Source organism: Trichoderma citrinoviride (assembly GCF_003025115.1).
Source record: "Trichoderma citrinoviride strain TUCIM 6016 unplaced genomic scaffold BBK36scaffold_12, whole genome shotgun sequence".
NCBI lineage: Eukaryota > Fungi > Ascomycota > Sordariomycetes > Hypocreales > Hypocreaceae > Trichoderma > Trichoderma citrinoviride.
This window is the reverse complement of record NW_020194720.1, coordinates 583834-602973: the sequence shown is the minus strand read 5'-3', so window position 1 is coordinate 602973 and position 19140 is coordinate 583834. Positions and strand designations below refer to the sequence as shown.

Here is a 19140-nt window from a genome sequence, read left to right as displayed (position 1 = left end):
CAAACAAAACGTCCGTAAGCTTCAGCGAGCGGCTATCGAACGAGTTCATAGTTTGCAAGTCTGCCATCAAGTTGTAACTCTATATCAACCCATCGCGCTGTTTCGCAGTCTATCTTAACTAGCAGAGGTAAGTATTGCCTATAGTCGTGAAATCGTTTGTTGAGTCTCTCAAGTCTCTCAAAAAGAGCCGAAGGGGAAGCGTGGAGAGTTTAGATAGCGCTTGGTCATGGGTAGTGTTCCGAGACGATGGGTAATCAGGCGACAAGATCATCCTATGTTAGCTTTGCAATATGTCACCGCTGGTTCAACGAAGCCAGCCTAAAATTTGGAATTCAGACTTCATTTTGTTGAGAAGTCGACCAAGAGGATGAGACCGAATTCGAGGGTCAAAAGACAATATACGACAGTATCTCGCAGCCATCAATATGATGAGATAATGGCTAACAGGCACACTACACTGCCCAGCAAAGAGTGTCGATATGAGATAGCCGACGGGAGAATGGGCGTGATGGCAGCAACAAGTAGCCACGCGATCCAATCATCCGATCTCGAGATGGCATCTAGCGTTTGCGCCTCGTTCTGTATGCCGTTCAGCTGTACGCAGAGCAACCCATCCCTGGAGTCCAGAACGGCGGTAGAAGATGCTATATCAGATCACAATATGTAGGTAAGCCGAAGCATATTCTCCTTTCGGGCATGGTTGGGGAATTTTGGGTGCGGTCCTCTTCGCACATGTGACACGGTCGCTTTCAATGGTCGACCACCGCGTGTCGATCACGTTGGAGAGGAGATCCAGCCACTGACATCTCAGCGCTTGAATGTTCAACCCCAAATGCCACTGCACAGGCAGTTTAAGGCACCCATTTATCCAGAAATCCGGGGCCCCGGAATCGTGGACTCCTGGGGCTGGGAATAGCTGGAGCTGGAGTTGGAGATTCTGGGGAATAGAAGCTTGAAGCCGCCGGTTTCTTCCCGACGGGAGCTTTCGTCGGTGGATGGAGCAGAGAAGGTGAGTTCGGCCACTAATTAAATAGCCGAAAGGCTACTACTAACCAACAGACCTCTGGCAAAGAAATAGTAGAGAGGAGAAGACGGCATATAGATTGCAGACATGCCTTACTCGTGCATACCTAGTAGTACCTGCAAGGGTTATTTGGATTCCTCAGGCACAAAGGAAATACTAGGGATGTACCTGATCGAGGAGAGGTGGTTTCACGTGATGAGTCACTGGCGGATTGAGAAAGTACCACCTCTTCTGACCTCAGGCATCGACAGCTCTCGTTTTCGCTTATCAAGATACATATCGTGAGCCTCTTGCACGTCGCCGCATTATGCTGCTCTTTCGACTCTGTGACTCTTCAAACGGACAGAGTCAAGATATGGTTACTCTGCTAACTTCTCCGCACGCCGCTATGCTTAACCGGCATGTGCTGCCTAGCCAATCTGCCGCTACAGCCCCCCGCGAGGATATCGGGGAAAAGTAAGCGCCATGGGCAGCCAACTGCGGCTACCGGACGCCACCAATACGAGGATTTGAGATGGGAGTGGGAGACGCAGCCCATTCGGAGGCGGCCTTCGCCTTCCCCACGAGCCTTGAGGGGAACAGGTCCTTGGGTCGTGCTCACGGTGGAAAGTTCCAATGCTTCTAGCGCCAGCAGATCAGAGCGTGACGATGCAATAACGTGCTCCCCCGCATCGAATTATCGATCAAGACAGCGCCAGGTCGGTCTTTCGGGTGGCCTCGAGCGACGGTGACGAAGGTTGGTGATGTCCGAAGGGTTCCTGGAGAGGGTGCAGACCGTGGACCAACAAGCACAACAAGCGTCATCGGCCCATCTTCGTCGTGCGCCAGGCCCAGTCGACGCGCAATTTCCAGGATTTCGGGGCAGCATTGACTCGAGACCCAGCATCCCCATGGGCGCCAGGCCTCGCCCCAGGCCAATGGCCAGCCGTGGTGGTTTCCCCGCCTCCTCCAACCCCAGCAAGCTCAGACATCTCCGCAACGAGCCCCGTCTTTTCTCCAGAGTCGCTAAAGGCGGGCTGCGGGTCGCATTCGCGTGCAGCTTGCTATCGACGGCGAGGCAGTGAGGAGCTCGGACGAGATTCGACCGCAATTGTCGCGGAGCTTCTTGCTGGGCATGGTGGCCTGGGAACCGGGCGACGCCACAAGGAAGCACTCTTTGTTCTATTCCATGGCCCACGGGGTAATTAAACAGCCACGTGAGAGGAGTCTCAACGCCACACCCAAAGGGACAGTCAACGGCGGGCTTCCATGTCCTCTTCAGCAGCCAGCCATTTTGCCGACGGGATTTTGCACTGCGGCTGGGCTAGTACCAACAAGGGGTATGAGGCCGGTAATGGCCCGGATGATCATGTCCACATTTTGCCTGGGAGAAGCAATCGCTGCAATACGACGCAGGCCGTCCAGGAAATTCCTCTTTGCGAGTCCAAGTGAACCCTGGCTGGTGATGGTTGGGAGGGGCTGGCCATCCCAAGTCAGTCAAAAGGGTCGCATTCCCATCGCGAAAAGTGCGACTCTGTGAGAGAGCATCTCAGAAACTCCTTCATCTTCTTTTCTCTCCGCGCTTTCTCTCTCCCTCTTGGTAGGGTCCTTCAGATCGAGACTTGCCATCATGGGTGTTGCGTCCTTCTTCAGGGAGCGGTCGCTCAAGGCCAACGACAAGAGCCGCACAAGAGCTGCTGAGCTCACGTTGAGAGAGTCCATCTTTCCCCTCGCACTCGTCACCGTCCTCTTCTTCCTCTGGGGCTTCAGTTACGGCTTGCTCGACACGCTGAACAAGCACTTTCAGAACACGCTCCACATCGACCAGGCGCGTTCTTCTGGTCTGCAGGCCGCTTACTTTGGGTGAGTTTTGCCATCTCAACGCGCGAATGCATCCAAAGACACAGAACTACGCGCCCAATCACACTTGTCCCATCTCGCCGCGCCGGGCCCTGGCCAAGCAACTGTATAACATGAGCTAACAGCGAGATTCTCCAGCGCATATCCACTGGCCTCCCTCGGTCACGCAGCCTGGATTCTCCGCCACTATGGATACAGAGCCGTCTTCATCTGGGGTCTCTTCCTGTACGCGGTAGGCGCTGCCATCGCCATTCCTTGCATCAAGGCCAAGTCCTTTGGCGGCTTCTGCGCTTCCATCTTTATCATCGGCAACGGCCTTGGCTCTCTGGAGACTGCCGCCAACCCCTTCATCACCGGTATGTGAACGTGCCATCGCCCAGCTCACTTATTGTTGAAGGCCGCCCACTGACATGGTGTGCCTCTACCCCAGTTTGCGGCCCGCCAAAGTACTCTGAGATTCGAATCAACATTTCCCAGGCTTTCAACGGCATTGGCACCGTCATTGCCCCTGTTCTCGGCTCATATGTCTTCTTCAACTTCAGCGACGAGCGTGCTCTACAGAACGTGCAATGGGTTTACTTGGCTATTGTCGTCTTCGTTCTCCTGCTGGCGTCCTTGTTCTTCCTGGCCAAGATCCCTGAGATCACCAATGCTGGTAAGGAGTCCCCTGTTCATCCTTAAACTAGTAATTCATCTTTGTCTAACGCGCTGGTCACTCGTAGATATGGCATTTCAGGCCCAAGAGGCCTACGGTAGCTCAGACGATAAACCCCTCTGGAAGCAATACCGGCTCTTCCATGCCGCACTCGCCCAGTTCTGCTACACCGGCGCCCAGGTTGCCATTGCCAGTTCCTTCATCAACTACGCCGTGGCGACTCGACCCGGCACGTCGAGCAGCCTTGGCTCCAAGCTGTTTGCCGGTGCCCAAGCTGCCTTTGCCATTGGCCGTTTCACGGGAAGTGGCATCATGCGCTTCGTAAAGCCTCGATGGATCTTCCTCGTCTTCATCAGCATGGCCATCATCTTCATCTGCCCGGCCACCACCCAGGGGAACAACACCGGCGTTGCCATGCTCTACGTCGTCCTCTTCTTCGAGTCCGTCTGCTTCCCCACCATTGTTGCCCTCGGTATGCGTGGACTCGGCAGACACACCAAGCGTGGCAGCGGCTTCATCGTCGGTGGTGTCGTCGGCGGTGCTTGTGTGCCCCCCTTGACCTTTGTGGCTGCGGAGAATCAGGGCAGCGGCATCAGCATGGTCGTGCCCCTGTCTTTCTTCCTCGTGGCATGGACATATGCTTTCTGCGTCAACTTTGTCCCTGCGTATCGGGACGTTGTGGATGCCTTTAACGAGACGGACATTGGCCTACAGGGTCACTCTCACGATGAGGAGATTGCGGAGAAGATTGACAACGAGAAGCCCATGGTTACTACAGTTCAGTAGATTTGGAGAAGGGTTATGCGGAATGATGTGGTTGTTTGATTTTTGTCCTGAATAGGATTGATGAGCTTTCTTTGGATACCAGTATTGTCACCTGCTTTATGTCCCAAGGGGGGTGGTCATACAATACACATAATGATTACATGGCAACTATACTTGAACCTGACGCTTCATATCGTACTCCTTATTTGCTCCATGTATCAGGATTTGTCTATCTCTTGCATATCATGATGCTCTCCCAATTGTATGATTTGCAACAGTTCGCTTTTCTTCCTTCCATAACCAATAGGCAATACTCAGCTCTCTCCTCACAAGCATCTTTGAGAAAAACCAGCCCGATAGAAGAACATATATAGGTATATACCACACTAAGACACACCCAAAACAAAGCCCTGTCTATGTACCGTTCCTCCTCCGCCCACCCCTCGTACTCCTCTCCACATGCCCCCTCAACACCTTCCTCGTCTCGACCAGGCTCCTCTTCTGCTTGCTCTTGGCCTTGCCCAGCGTCATCAAGAAGTTCTTCTTGCGCTGCTTCTCCCGGTTGCTCGTGCTCTTGCCCGCGGCGTCCTTCTTGGACTTGCGGATCGCCTGCGTGCTCTTGTGCTCGTCGCGGTCCGGCTTGCCCTCCTTGGCCAGCGCCACCTTTTCCTCCTTTGTGAGCTTGCGCAGGCGGATCGGCGCCTCGATGTTCTCCGCCGTCAGGCCGTCGTCCTGGTGCGTCGCGCCGTTGTTGTGCTTGTCGGCGTCGGCCTGGCGCTTGCGGGCGCGCGCGCCCATTGCCTTTTGGACCGAGGCGGCGGCGCGGAGTTCTTGCAGCTTGGCGAGGTCGGCGGGCGTGAGGATGGTGGTGGTGGCGAGCTTGGTCATGCGTGCGAGCTCGGCGGCTTCGTCTTCTGCGTTGTCTTTCTCGTCGTCGTCCTCGTCGTCGTTTTCTCCCTTGCGCTTCTTGGGCGCAGGTTCGTCCTCATCCGAGGAATGCTCGACGTTGATCCATTCCCCTGAGTCGCTGCTGTCGTCTGAATCAACCTCCCACTCGTCGGACTTGTATCCGTCCTCATCTGCATCCTTCTCGTTGTCAGAGGCATCGCTGCCCTTCTCGGCGCGCTTCCTCTCCCTCTGCTCTTCCTTCCACTTGGCGAGGAGGTCGAGGCCCTCGATGCCGCCGATTTCCTCCTCGCCAAACTTGCGCTGCTTCATGAGGCCGGAGCTCAGGCCCATGGTGGCGTCTTTGCCGCGGTCTCTCTTCTTGAGCATCTCGGCGCCGACTTCGCGGTAGAGGGACAAGAGGCCCTTTGCGGCCATCATGACGCCCTTGTCTTTGCTCTTGCGGTACTGGACCAGGTCCTGCAGCAGCGTTTCCGTCATGGCCAGCGACTGGCGAGCGCATATCTCGCGGATGGCGTTGAGGCCCACGGCGGCAACTTCGGAGGCCGACGCCTCGGAGACGAACTCGTTGGCAATCTTTTGGATCAGGGGCTCCAGGGCATCAGGGGGCACCAGGTTGTGCACGCCCTGCGCCAGTGACGCGAGGATGGACGTGACGGACTGCTGCTTGGGTGTGAGGTATTTGATGAACCACGAGTACAGCGGCACAATCGTCAGCTTGTGTAGGCCGACTAATCGGGTGACGAGCTGCAAGACCAGCAGCTTTGTATCTAGCGAAAGCTTGTTCTTCGTCCCCTGCAGGTGCTTCGTAAACAGCTGTTCGGCAAACTCTTGAGGATCGTGTAGCAAGTGTAGGGCCGAAAAGTTGAGCGGGTGAGGTTTTGACTTTTTCTTCTCCTGCTTCTTGACCTTGTCGACTGCCTTTCTGTATGCCTCCTTCTGTTTCCTCGACTTCTTGTTGATGGTGATCTGGTGCTTCACCTTGGCCAGGTCAATCTCCTCGTCGCTGCTCTCGTCCTCGAGCTCCTCGCGCTCCTTGTCGCCGCCCAGGAAGAACCGCGTGGCTCCGACAATGACCTTTTCGTTGTCGGCCAGACAAGCCTCCTTCATGACGTCGACCGGCTTCGCATCCGTCCACACCTGTCGCTTCCACAGCTCGCGCGTCAGCTTGATGGCCCAGATGGCCCTCGGCGAAGCGCGGTCCGCCGTGACGAGGTTGTACAGCACGGCCTGGATCGTCCTGTTGAGCGGGTGGTTGGTGGACTTTGAGTTGGAGTTGCGCATGTCGCTGAGGATCTTCTGGAAGAGCATCTCGCGCATGGACTTGCTGCGCGAGGACACGAGGATGGGGAACAGCGTCGTCAGCAGGCTGGTCGAGTCGATGACCTCCTTGCGCCGCAGCAGCACCAGGCTGCCCACGACCTTGTCCCGCAGCTCCGGGTGCAGCGTCTCGTGGTTCTGCGACACGATGGCCTTGAGGTCGTCCGGGAACGTCCGCGTCTCGTCCGGGTAGCAGTCGGCGACGTGCGCGATGAGGTCGATCATGTTGTGGAAGGACTCCACCGTGTCGGCCGCGGCCGTCGTCGGCGATGTGAAGAAGATTTCGCGCTGGGCTTCATACTGCTCCCACTGCTTCAGGAAGTCGTCCTTGTAGGATCTATTGGGTAACAAACGATTGGTGAGCGGCAGTCCTTGCTGGAAGACGGCAGATGAATTGGCATCCAGGCGAGAGAGAAGGCTTACTTTGGATCCCGACGGATTTTGTACTGAAGACTCGCGCTGTGATAATTGTTAGCGAAAAGACAAATTGCAAAGGCGCATTTCATAAATAACAACATACAAGTCTGCATCGATCTTCTCGAGCGCCGCAACCTTTCTTTTTACCATTTTTGCGGCTGGTGGAAATGGCAGTGGAAGCGATCTGTATGGGGGGGTTGATTTCCGTCTCTGGCGGAAGATATCGAAGAAATTTTGGTACCGGCAATGCCAATCGATAAGATAAGAGCGAGAGTGGATAAGCTTAACCACTGCCACCAGATTTAGCGTGTGTGCGCGTGTGTGCGCATAAACATACCTAAGGTACCTATAAAGTTCCCGGCTTCTACTCCACCATTTGCGGGAGGGGGGCAACAGGTTCATGTTGTGTGCTCACTTGACCTCATTCATTTACAGTATCACATTCTGTCAACTGTTTGGCTATCTCTATGACTAAAATACACTGAGTCTACGGTGTCAGATCAATGTGATTTGCATTCAGTCGTTACTCTGTACAGTTACTGCCTAATACCGCAGCGGTGCCTAAGTAGGTAGGTACCTATGGCTAACACTCAATGTCGTACAAGATATGCCTTGTCCCCTTGCAGGCGAAACGTACAATACCGCACAAATATCAGAGAGAAAAGAAACCCGAAACGCACTAAAAGAAAGAGACGAAGCACCGGGACTATCGACCGGGGAAGAGTTGATGGTCCAAATATCCGGCATCCTCTACCCTTTGGAGAAGGCTTCTGGTGCGCCGCTTGGCTGCCGTTGATGTTCTCAAGTTCTCTGGGGCCATGACCACCGGGTCATCTTGTTCAAGGTCGCCTATAAACATTGTCGGAACGTCTGGAAACATAGCGACAGGTAGCAGAGACAAGGGTTCCGTGAGCTGATTGACGTTGTCCACGATGATAAAGGACGGCCCCCATTCGCTGCTTCCCACACGCCTGTCTATTGATCGAAAGGCAGAAGGCGTAGCGCAAATGGCATCGGCTCGTTCTAGCAGGTAACTGAGCGCATCCTCGGCATTCTCCCAATATATGCTGCGTTCCGCAGCGCTCATCTCTGGCCAAGATTCTGGCTTGTTGAAAAGCCCTCTGCTTAGACATTGTTCGGACCAGGAGTGCTTGTTCGAGGCTGGGTTGCGCTTCTTGTCTTTTTCGAGCAGGCAGCTGTTGTACGCCTCGATAATCTGGGTTTCAGCAGTAGTCCTTCCGCTGGCAACGACGGCGACTGCTGACTCGGTCCCTGCTTGCAACAAGTTATTTATTTCGGCGTTGTAGGAGTACAGTCTGAGGATGATTTTGCCTGGATTCATGGCAACCAATCGCTGGACAGCCTCGTCGACCTGTTTGTCTTGAGGTGCAATCCAAGCCACTCGCCCGTTAACAGGTACAAACTCATCCTTCTTCTTGCGGCTCAAGTCTTTTTCTTCTGCTGACATGTTATTCCACATAGCCATCTGAAATTGGTTGTACGTGCTTCTTTCATTCTCCAGCTCCCACGAAGAGTACTGTACGTGTCGACTGTCCCCTACATCCAGCCTAGATGACACAGCGGCTGGGGGATCGGGAGCTTCTGACATGACCGCTTGAGCAACTGACAAGGCAAAGTTTGACCTGGTTGGTCCTTCAGGCGCATTGATAATGATTTTTCCCGCTCGTGATCTGGCCATAGCTTCGACGACCTTTGCGTATTCGCCCTCAAAAATCCCTTTGCCCAATCGCTTCTGAAGAGCTGGAAACCATCTCAGCAGATCAGTGCGTTCTGAAGCCGGGATGTCGTGGAAGCGCGTCGAGAAGTCCCACCAGTCGTTGCCTAACGACTCTTTTTGGAGCCTGCTCATCTTTTCAACGGCCCAGTCTTCCATCAGAAAAGTCTCGGTATTGACTTCATAGCATATCTGAGCACAAACAGCTTTTGGTGATTCCTCCTTGTTGATGTTATCGAAGTAATTGCTCAAGTCGGCCGGCCAGGTTTGTTTGGGAACGTGCAATGTCATCGGAGGGCTTCGATAGCCATCCAGCCAGTATGGCTGAAGCGGTACCTCAAGAACAAACAAGGCAACACCAGCTGTGATTCCAGGCGGAAGCTTGATCCGGTGACCAACAAGAGGCTGTTTGGCGACTGGAATCTGACACGTAACTTCTTTCTCCCGAATCCAGTCTTGAATGCGCCGTGTATGCTCATCTTTCGACTCCCCCGGTTTCTCACGCAGTTGCAGTGCAAATCTCCTAGCGTCGTACATTCGGCGCATCTCAGTGTCTCCGGAAGGCACTGCGAGGATGGCTTCATTAGAAACCCTGGCATTGTATCCAAAGAGGTAGTCTTTGGCTCGCTTTTCGTACTCGTCGAGCGTAAGAGAATTCATAATCTCCTGCCAGCGGATCTTGTCACCTTCGCAGCCTTCGTCGCGGAGTAACTCGTCAGCCGATTTATCAGCGTCTTTCACGGCGCCATAGGCTGTTCTTTCCACAAGGCGTAGTCCTATTTGGATGGCCGTGGTCAAAGCATCGAGCGCATCGCCCTCGAGGCAGAAGTTGGGTGCGGTATGGAAGATTTGGTCGACGTCGAGTTCAACTTTGACAGTAGAGCCGATGCTAGGGAGTACGTGGCGGATGTCGTCAAGGCCAATGGTCATGAGGTAGGCTCTCGGCTCGTTGGTTGCCGCCATGCCAAACACTTCCATGTCCGTTCCGCGAGGTATCCATGCTGAGCTCGGAAAGGGTAGAAGATGGGCTCTGAATGTTGTTTCTCCGCATTCTCTGGTGAGTTGTTCAGTCCAAGTCATCTCATTTGATAGTCCCTTGATCAATGTATGCTTTCGATGCTCCTGGTTGACGAAACAACCGGCAGGGACTCTGATGCCTCGCCTCCGCCGATGGGCATGCCTCATGGTTTCCCAAGAAGATGATGACGAATAGTCCCGGAGGTTAATTTGGTAATGAACAATGGGTCCAGGCTCTTGGATTGTTGACAAGTAGCTCAATGTACGAGATGGTTTGAAAAGAGGGGGGCAAGAAGATGGGGAGGAGAAATTCAAATTTGAGGCACGGAGAGAAAGAATCAGAAGTTGTGCAGAATGAACTTGGTCATCTGGCGGTGAATCGCGGCGAAGAAAAGTTAGGAAGGTGCTGCCTGCCAGCTGGCGGAGAGGCAAGTGCGTTTGACGTACCTACCTAGTACGAAGGTAACGGTGTCTGCAATGCTTTGGTGTCGTTGGTGAAGGTGACCGGCACCCAACAAGCTCAGTTAATCGGGAGGTCGTCACCTTGAAATCTGTCAGAAGCAACTGTAGAGCTGGAGATACGCATGGCCACGGGAATGTGCTGGTGTTGAGCCGAGATTGGAAGCAGCTGTGCTCCTGGCCTTCACTTCCTTGAAGTCGATTGGAACCCACTCTGGGTCGGAACAATGTGCTATACTGACATTACTCTCCTCTAATGCGCCGAAAGAAGTGAATCAGCTTCACATATCAAAGCAGCCCTTCGTGCCTGGTAAAATCTCGCGAATAGTCGCTGCCAGCCAGGTTGCAATGACACTCCTTTGCCTGATAGACAAGTGGCAAGGGCATCCGGGCGGCCACTACATATGGCTTTGGTAAAGTAGGTATTGACCATTCCAGGCGTGATGTCCAGCCTTCTATCTTAATGTCAGATTTATATGTTGCCTATGACGTCGTTCTCTTATCTACCGCTTGCAAGGCCCAAGCTATTCATTGATCATAAGTAAAAACAGTAATCACCACCAAGTTACGTTATCCAAGCACCCCAAGATGCAGCATTGACTGCGAATTAGAAACAGTGCATGGCTTTAACCAAGTCTATTAGATAACGCAAGAAGATTGACTATTATACAACCCTTAGCGGGGGTGCCAAGTGGTCTGCCGACTCTATACTCTACTCTAGGCAACCAAGAGATGTATACCAGCGCCTGTTTCTAGAACCGCATCCTTCAACCCGGCCAAACAACCAAACAGGGAACCTTAAGTTCCCCGTCAAAATCAAGACTGTTTCCCTTCTATATGGTAGGAAAGCCCAGCCCTTGGGCAGTATCCATATAGCTGCCCCATCTTCGAAATCTCGGTCCAACTTTTGTCTTCACGCGTCTTCCTCATACTCCGTTTTTTTGTCGTCAAGTCGTTAGAAGTGCATTTATTTGGCAATCTCGACACCGCCGACGGCGCCCAGAGCCTTCTTGAGATCACCTGTGCCCATCATGTCAGTTTTGATTCGACCTTTCTCCGAAGGAGTCTATGAGTCTTTGGTAACCACTTACCGTAGATGGCGAATTGACCGGCAGTCAGGGTTCCGACCATGAAGAGACGAGCACCGATACCGGTGTAAGAGCCACGGAGACCAAGCTCACGAGCGATCTTGATCAGGCGGCTGGTGGTGCCCTCACCGGGGAGACCCTTGGTCTTGTTGATCTTGGAGAGCATGGTGTCGGCGGGCTGAGAAACGATAGCGGCAGCGAAACCAGCAATCAGACCAGAGCCCAGGTTGGCAGTGGTCTGCATGCCGTCGGAGAGGCTCTCCTTGGGGAAGGTACGGAAGACAGCCTCAGAAACCTTCTCGAAGACGACGAACTTGGCCATGGTGTAGGGGATCCTGGACACATAATGTCAGCGTGATGCCCAGCTGAGTCCAATTTCGGCTCGAGTTAACTTACTGCTTGAAGAGAATGGGTCCGAAACCGGCGTAGAAGGCGCCGATACCCTCGTTCTTGAGCATCTTGGAGAAACCGCCAATGAGGCCGTTGGCGTAGGTGGGCTCAGAGACGAGACGGATACGGGTAGCCTCGAGAGGGCAGAGGGCAATGTCGGCGAAGAACTCGGCGGCGGCAGAGGAGGCCAGGTAGATGGCAGTTCGGTTGTTGGAGGCAGTCTCAAGGCCCAGGCCGTTGATGAACTGGGACTTGAAGAACTCGTAACCGCCGAACTTGAAGGCACCCTGCAGGAAGTAACCGGCGAAGGTAGGGCCGGCACCGGTCAGGAGAGCGCCAGCGCCCTCATTCTGGATGACCTGGCGGAAGCCACCGATGAGGCCGCGGTTGTAGGTGACGGGGTCGAGCTGGATACGGGTCTTGACGCTGTATCGTGGAAAAGGATCGGTCAGCACGGCGGTTCGCTTTTTCACATGCTAAAAAAAGGCGGTAGGAAGGGGGCCTCCATCTGAAGGGATATGTGATGGATCATGGCCCAACTTCCAACAGGGAAGAATTGGAGCAGCAACTGGAGAAGGGTCAACATACACATCGACGGGAGTCAGACCACCGTGGGTGACGGAGCAGCAGACAGCGCCGGCGAGGGCGAAGCGGGAGTAGAGCGAGAAGCCCTCGAGCTTCTTGGGCTCGGACAGAGAAACCTGAGCAGCGGCCATTGTGACTGAAGGAGTTGAAGCAGCGAACAAACACTGAGTGGGGAGGAAAGACGAAGAAGAAGAAGGCTTAGCAGAATCGAGAGAGATTCGACGTGGAGAAGATTGAAGTTTTCGTCTGGGGGAGGGCGGTGATGAAAAGCGGCGGCCTTTTTGTTTTGAGGTCTTTTCGTTGCTGCTGTTCCCTTGCCGAACCGGCGCTAGTCTAGGGGCTTGAAAAAAATTGTTGCAGGGGGGGCCTCGGGAACACTCGGATAATTCGATTGGGTGGCTGGAATGAGTGGACATGATAGCGAGTTGGAGTGGCTGACACTAGGCATAAGCCACAGTTGCCAGGGGAAAGCTCTGGAAAAATCGGGCGTTCCGACAGGTCGAGATGTCAGATTTGATGAAGGCGACATACTTTACATATGTTGCTCGTCTCAAATCTATCATCGCCATTATAATACTTGCATAGAAAACTTGATGCGGGTTTCACTGCTTTGATACCATGACACCGTCCATGGCAATTCTTCTCTGGCGTCGCAGTGGTTGCGCACCACCTGCCTCTTGTGCCTGAGGTGTGGCTGGTGAGGACGCTCGGAGCCATTCATCTGTGCAGCCTTGCCAACGTGGGGCACTGGATCGGCCCCGCTAATCGCAGCCGGAGAGTTACTCAGCATCCAGATGGCGAATATCGGTGTAGTGACGTGCCACCACCTCGAAGCCACAGAAAACATTAGACGTCTTGGCTGCGGCAACACCGAGTTTCGCCAGCAAAATTGTAAATGATATCCAAGAAAGATTATTGAAGGTATCATTTTTCAGAAAGCGCTATTTGCTGGGTATTCAGGCTCCAGACTTTTTGATCCCAGTGACCAGATTGTGCAATTTGTTCTTGCCAAGTCTGGGCGGAGTTAAGATACTCGCTCGTCCTACGTCCGCAGTCATGTGTAACGTGATCATGTTCCAGCATTCGGCTCTCGCAGGAGACATTTGAGACCTTCGCGCTGATATCGTTGCTCTAGATATCAAGATGACCGGTGGCGTGTGTAGATACTTTCACTGGCTCCTTGGTTCATGAGCAACAGAGATGATCCTCACGGCAACTTTAGTTGATACCTACGGTTGAATCTTAATTCTTGAGCCTCGGACACTAATCTGAATGAGGCTAAACGTCACTAAACGACGTAAAGGAGCTTATTGCAATTTTCAGATGATTATTGAGGATCTCTTCCCTGTTGTTTCTTTTCCTCACCGGCGAAACTTCAAGCAGTTGTCTTGTCGTTCCTGCAGTTGCTTTGGCTACCCTATTATTGACGCTAATTTTAGACCTGCACGTCATTGCTCGGCAGAAGGAATTTCCGCGAACATTGACCCTTGCTTGTCTTGGTAGATCGCTGATGCTTAGTCATCAGGGGGACGACAACCCAGCGGTAGGTATTCATAATGATGATCCAACGAAGAGAAAATCAGAGAGAGTCCTCCTGTTCAATAGACAAGAATATCTATTTGGATAGATAACCCAATTTTCTTTCGAAGGTTGAGTAAATCCATCCCCGGGATCGATCTTGCCATAGCCCACAGCAAAACACAGTATCACGCACTGGCATCAATCATCAGGAAAAGCATGAGCAACACATATTGAAGGCGGCCAAAAAGCACCTTCGTGCACGGCCTCTTGGTAATACCCTAGTGCTATATGCTCTGTGACCCCATGTTGCATCTTTATGGGTAGTCTCCTTCAGTTCTGCTCTTGCAATAGCTGCTGCAGCTTTTTCTACTTGGTTGACCGAGGCGCCAAACATTGACACTGTGGTTAGGTGTGGCCGGCTGGCGTTGCTGGTGTACGAATACATGGGAGGACTCACCAGACAAGGACAATGGCTTCCAATCTCAGCAATATTCGAGCTGCCAATAAGTGAAAGATCTGGTTATGAGGATAGGTAGGAGAATTATAGCCCTCGGTCGTTGAATCCTTCGGTAATACGTGAAGCCCGCTCGTTGTCCTCCTCTCACAACATACCTACTGTTGCTGTATATCCTGTCTCTTCAGCGCTATATTTCTCCTCTGAGTAAATAGAAATGATGGCAATTATCAACCCGTGCGCGACATCGTCGCTGCTCGTCAAAAAGGTTAGCTTGAGCTTCACTCTACAAGCTCAACAATTCTGATTGTGGCGTTTTAAGCTACCTTATCCGGGCAGAGCCAACACTGAACTGGTCCTAGACATCGCAGAAAGCTTTTGGGCGAAGGAGCCGGTTACCACATTCTACTTTCACTAAAACCCTTTCTGGGGCCTAAATAGGCATAAGCTCGTTGCAAAGATGCTTTTGAGTTTGCGTCTGGAGACGAAAACCTAAGTATGGCAACATCCCCTCAATCGTGAAGTGTCATGAGTGAAACCAGCATATACTGATACAAATATGATGGCCGGATTTCTTATGAGCGTCAAGACTCATGTGGAGTCAAAGGCTTGATAGTTGCTCGTTGTCACCTACTCAGTGAGTCCCAATAAGGGACGCAAGCACGAGACACTTCACAAGCCGTTTGCCATCCGAGATGCCATCCGAGAGAAACAAACGAACTTACCGCATAGAATACGGCACGCATGCAGATAGCCGCACAAAAGTGTCTGAGAACAAGGACCATGAAATTCCAAGAAGCATATGTGCCACGAACCCTCGAGCTTAGGGCTTTTGGCCGCCAGCTGGCAACCAGCTGGCAGCCTTGTGACAGCCACCACGCGCTCTACCACGACGAATGAACTTTGTGTGTTCTTTTGGTTGCAGCTTGCCACCAGGTAATGAACGCGTCCTCGCCCCAAAGTTTGTTTTCTTTTGTTCTTATACTCGGGGCTCCCACAGGTTTCTTCTTCCTCCTTCACTCTGCACGCGTCCCACACAGAGAGTGTCCGCGCTTCAAACCACCGTCACTCTCACTTCTGGTCATCCATCGCCAACAGAATTTCCCCATCAGTTTCAGATGTGAAGATGGCATCCAACGCTCCTGATGCCTCGCAGGCAACTCCGCCACCCCTCGCAGATCAGACTCCCGCTGCTCAAGGCGGCCGCAGCCCTACCGTCCCCTTCGAGGAAGAATTTAACGAATTCCCAAATGAAATCTCCGCTTGGAACAGTGTGCTGATGTACATCAACCACAAAATTCTCCCCGGCTTCGCCAATCACCACATTGCACGCGTAGGAAGGAGCGTCGCCCCAGGTCTCCGAGTGGAGGTCCAGACGGCATGGGGTCCTCGCATCCCCTCTACCCTCATCATCCGGCTCCAAGTCAGGAACGGGGATGACATTCAGGACTTCGCCATCCTTACCCTTCCCATGGGCCAAACCGAGAAACCGATGGATGCTGACTCCTTCCGTCCGAGTGAGAGACCGGAAGTTAGGCATATATTCCCCAAGCAGCCGGGCGATCCTGTTGGTGTGTCTTACTCGCGATACCGCCATCATGATTTGGATTATTTCAAGGGTATCCCGAGTAATGAGCCGACATGGGTGCTCGTCTTCAGGACCACCTGGGAGGCCGTGCGACTCGAAACCGTCATCGACGTCCACAAAATCGCAGTGTCCTATCCCGCCAAGTTCTGGGACCGAATCGGCAGTCAGCCAGCTGGACTCAGATCCATCGTGGAGAAACTCAGGTCGACCTTTGACGGCAAAAAACCGAGCGAACAAGTCTCTATCCAGTTTGTGTTCCCGTACGCCCGGGGCTGGGAGCGAGATTGGTATGTTTTCCTCACCGACAAGAGAAAGATTAACCCTGGTGTTCTCGACCTCCAAGCTCTTTGCGACCATCGAATTGAGAAGTTGGATTACTCCAATGCCCTCATTGGCCAACAATGGCTCGACGAAGAACTCGCCTGGAAGCAGAAAATGGCGTGGAACTGCGGGAAGACGTACTTCAAGGCACGTCTGCTCCCATTTCCCGGTTCAGAATGGATTCCAACCACCAGCGACATGGCCGAGTACGGCATGAACGGCACCAGAGGCCCAATGGCTTATCTGCTGGTCGTCAACTTAAGCTATGTCCGGGAGTTTCTACCCGACATTGGCACCAAGTCCAAAGTGTACATTAGAGAGCTCGCTCAGCAGGGCTACACACTGCCGCGACCGCTCGTAGCCGAGGCCGACGTCAAGGTGCTCGCCACCAGACTCCAGCGCACTCTTGGCAACGCGGAAGACTGGGCCAAGAAGAAGTTTTGGAACCGTGGGAGGACCCAGTGGAACGCAGATGAAGTCAAAGAGCTCTTCATACAGAGCGCCGCTGTGGACGTGGCCATGTTCCTGCCCATGCCGTCCGCAGATGATCGACGCAACGCAGCAGCCTCGCAAGCCGCCACATTTCTCCGAAAGCGCGAGAACGAGGATGACGATGACCATTATCGCCGGATCTTTGATTGGATCCGCGAGGCTCTGTGTGTCGCGCCGAAAACGAGGTACCACGAACCGTATACGGGCATTCGTCTGAGCTTACCACCTGGCGTTTCTGCAGATGTTGGGCTGTTCTTCCTCGAGGTGCCCAGACAGCAGGACTGGCCTCGCGGTTTGAAGAAGCCCCCGATGGTGGTTGAAGCACCAGAGATGTCTCCCGTAACTGACCTCCAGGGCGTCCTCGACACAGCGTTTGCGGACCCTCGTGATGTTCTTCGCACAGAGATTCGTTACTCGGTTGAGGAAAATTGGGAGTTGAAAGGGGACGAAGCTATACCGATCATGAACAACGTCGACTTCAACGCGGAGGAGACTGCATGGTGGAAATTCATGATGAAAGGCACCAAGGTTGCCCAAGGGCCGACGAAGCCGAAACATTAACCGATCTTCATACAGAGGAGGCAATCAGCCCAGCAACAGGCTGATAATGCTGTGCTGGAAGAGTTTGTCTGTTCTAAGTTCTGTCAATGCCTCCTTTGACGAGCGGTGCCACTCAAATGGGGTATCAAGACGATGGAAAGTAGTTGTGAGAGATGGTTTCTTTCACGTTTTGCGAAGCGTCCAAAAGACTGGATTGAGCAGTTTGTTTGCCTTTTCGGCTCCGAAAGAATATAGGGGGTATGACAGGCTGTGTCCTTCGTAGCCAACGGGTCAATGAGGCTGGTAAGGGTTATGGAATCCCAGGTACGATCGGAGGCCTTGGTGACATAAGGCTTATGTGTTTCATGAAGAGGTGTATTCTTTCTGTAAACGGTAGTAGTTCCTCCTCAATTGATTCGAGTCACATACTTAATGATGATTTGAGTGAATGATACCATATCTGTGGTGAGTACTATGCCGTTTAGCAGACAGCCCGGCGAGAGATATGATGTGCCAGTCGCTGCTGCTTGCGGCCCCTACTTCTTTGTCAACCAATGGATTGTCTCACCGCAGACCTAGCGGCGACGTTTCCCAGTGATCAGTGTCTTTGGGGAGTGATCTAATCACCATAGTATCATGCCACGAGATCGTGAAAGGCTGATGTGGGCATACCAGCCATATCGTAGCGGACCGTTAGTCCAGCCTGTTGGAAGATGGCCGCTGGAGGTCCTCGCCCGTGTTTGCCAAGCATTCAAAACCCTGGGTTGTGCTGACACCATATCCTTTCCTGTTGGATATCTTTCCCTTCTGAGGTCAATTATCCAGTATAGTACCGTCCTTGGCCTAGTCCACAGAGTTCAGCAACGGCAAGCCCAGTATGGTAGCAAATGTTGCTCCTGCGGAACTTTTGTACCCGCTTGCAATGACATTCCTGCAAAATAAAAGCTGGCCTGTGAGGAGGCGAAAGCAAAGCTCATCCAGATCAGGCGTCAAGCAGTGTCCGTGCTCCTCCTGAGCTGTGCGGAGAGGATCAGGTACAACTGGCGGAACGCTGCCGAGAGGACCCTCGACTGCCACGAGATGCAAAATGGCCAAGTTGTTGCGGTGACTGTCATAAATCTAGGGCAGATGCTTTGTTGGTCTTGAAATTGAGAGAGGGAGCTCACCGGACCGGCGGAATTAGGTCCAACAAGAGATCGATCTAGAGTCCCATCAGCAACCAACAGCACCCACTGCCAAGCCAGCGATCCATTCAACCGGAGACTAGAGATGAGGAGCAACCATCAAATCTCCCATCGTCATCCAGGGGAGAACATTCCACCTTCGTTTCGTACGCACAGTACGCAGCTTGAGTGCATGTAACTCTACAAGCAGCCGAGCTGATCCGGACAAATGCCCAGCTACTCATGCTAGCAGCATTTGAATGCGGAAGAATCCAAGGTTGAGACGGCCGCTTCGTGCCCCATTCGCCACCCTCCCACATGGACTTGGCCTGACGATCGAGCCACACAAAGGTGGACCGGGATGGACCCGATGAAGAGCAGCTCGAATGGCACTGAAACGAAACATGGCAAGAGACGGTTGACGGAGCATCCCGAAGAAAGTCAGGAACCGATTGACCAAGTTTTGCAGGACGTGGCGAAGAAGATAAGCCGAGGTCGTGGCATACGCATTCGAAGCTCGTTGACTGGTAAGACGGCACCGCGGTGCGACGGATCGTTGTAGCGTTGAGCGACAAGTCTTTCTGCAAAACATCAAACATGGGCATGGTATAAGCTTAAACTGGCGACCCGGACTCGACGACTTCTTCCAAGTGAGTCGTAGCAGCAATCGGCAGCATATACAAAGCCATGATGCTATTATTACACTTCTGAGTCTTCAGCTTCCACAGTAGTGATCCTCTTGTCTGGATACGCACAGTACCGGCACGAGTATTCAGCACGGCGTAAAGAAATTGCTACCAAGCTTTGTTTTCTCTTAAGAGATGGGGGATATGGGCCTTGCCCTGTGGTAGGTGACTTGGA

General features: G+C 53.0%; 6 protein-coding genes across 6 annotated transcripts; 2 read left to right on the top strand and 4 right to left on the bottom strand.

Annotated features, from left to right (window-relative positions):
- Positions 1-2633: 2633 nt before the first annotated feature.
- BBK36DRAFT_1171228 (MFS general substrate transporter) lies at positions 2634-4304 on the top strand (the record flags this gene model as incomplete). The annotated part of the gene is made up of 4 exons (XM_024895547.1): positions 2634-2866; positions 3002-3219; positions 3294-3518; positions 3586-4304. 4 exons carry the CDS (start codon positions 2634-2636, stop codon positions 4302-4304), a joined length of 1395 nt encoding a protein of 464 aa, XP_024747088.1.
- Positions 4305-4697: 393 nt separating this feature from the next.
- On the bottom strand, positions 4698-7076 carry BBK36DRAFT_22270 (SDA1-domain-containing protein; the record flags this gene model as incomplete). Its single annotated transcript, XM_024897938.1, has 3 exons — positions 4698-6846; positions 6933-6968; positions 7030-7076. 3 exons carry the CDS (start codon positions 7074-7076, stop codon positions 4698-4700), a joined length of 2232 nt encoding a protein of 743 aa, XP_024747087.1.
- Positions 7077-7632: 556 nt separating this feature from the next.
- BBK36DRAFT_1125295 (hypothetical protein) lies at positions 7633-9846 on the bottom strand (the record flags this gene model as incomplete). Its single annotated transcript, XM_024891268.1, has 1 exon — positions 7633-9846. One exon carries the CDS (start codon positions 9844-9846, stop codon positions 7633-7635), a length of 2214 nt encoding a protein of 737 aa, XP_024747086.1.
- Positions 9847-10758: 912 nt separating this feature from the next.
- Positions 10759-12512, bottom strand: BBK36DRAFT_1136184 (mitochondrial carrier). The gene is given in 5 exon segments (XM_024892895.1): positions 10759-11157; positions 11229-11560; positions 11622-12041; positions 12204-12468; positions 12482-12512. The coding sequence occupies 4 exon segments, from the start codon at positions 12329-12331 to the stop codon at positions 11105-11107; spliced, it is 933 nt and encodes a 310-aa protein (XP_024747085.1). The 5' UTR covers positions 12332-12468; positions 12482-12512; the 3' UTR covers positions 10759-11104.
- Positions 12513-15301: 2789 nt separating this feature from the next.
- BBK36DRAFT_1143473 (hypothetical protein) lies at positions 15302-17137 on the top strand (the record flags this gene model as incomplete). The annotated part of the gene is made up of 1 exon (XM_024893594.1): positions 15302-17137. The coding sequence occupies one exon, from the start codon at positions 15302-15304 to the stop codon at positions 17135-17137; it is 1836 nt and encodes a 611-aa protein (XP_024747084.1).
- A 1231-nt stretch (positions 17138-18368) lies between these two features.
- On the bottom strand, positions 18369-18884 carry BBK36DRAFT_22266 (hypothetical protein; the record flags this gene model as incomplete). The annotated part of the gene is made up of 1 exon (XM_024897937.1): positions 18369-18884. One exon carries the CDS (start codon positions 18882-18884, stop codon positions 18369-18371), a length of 516 nt encoding a protein of 171 aa, XP_024747083.1.
- Between the last annotated feature and the right edge of the window lie 256 nt (positions 18885-19140).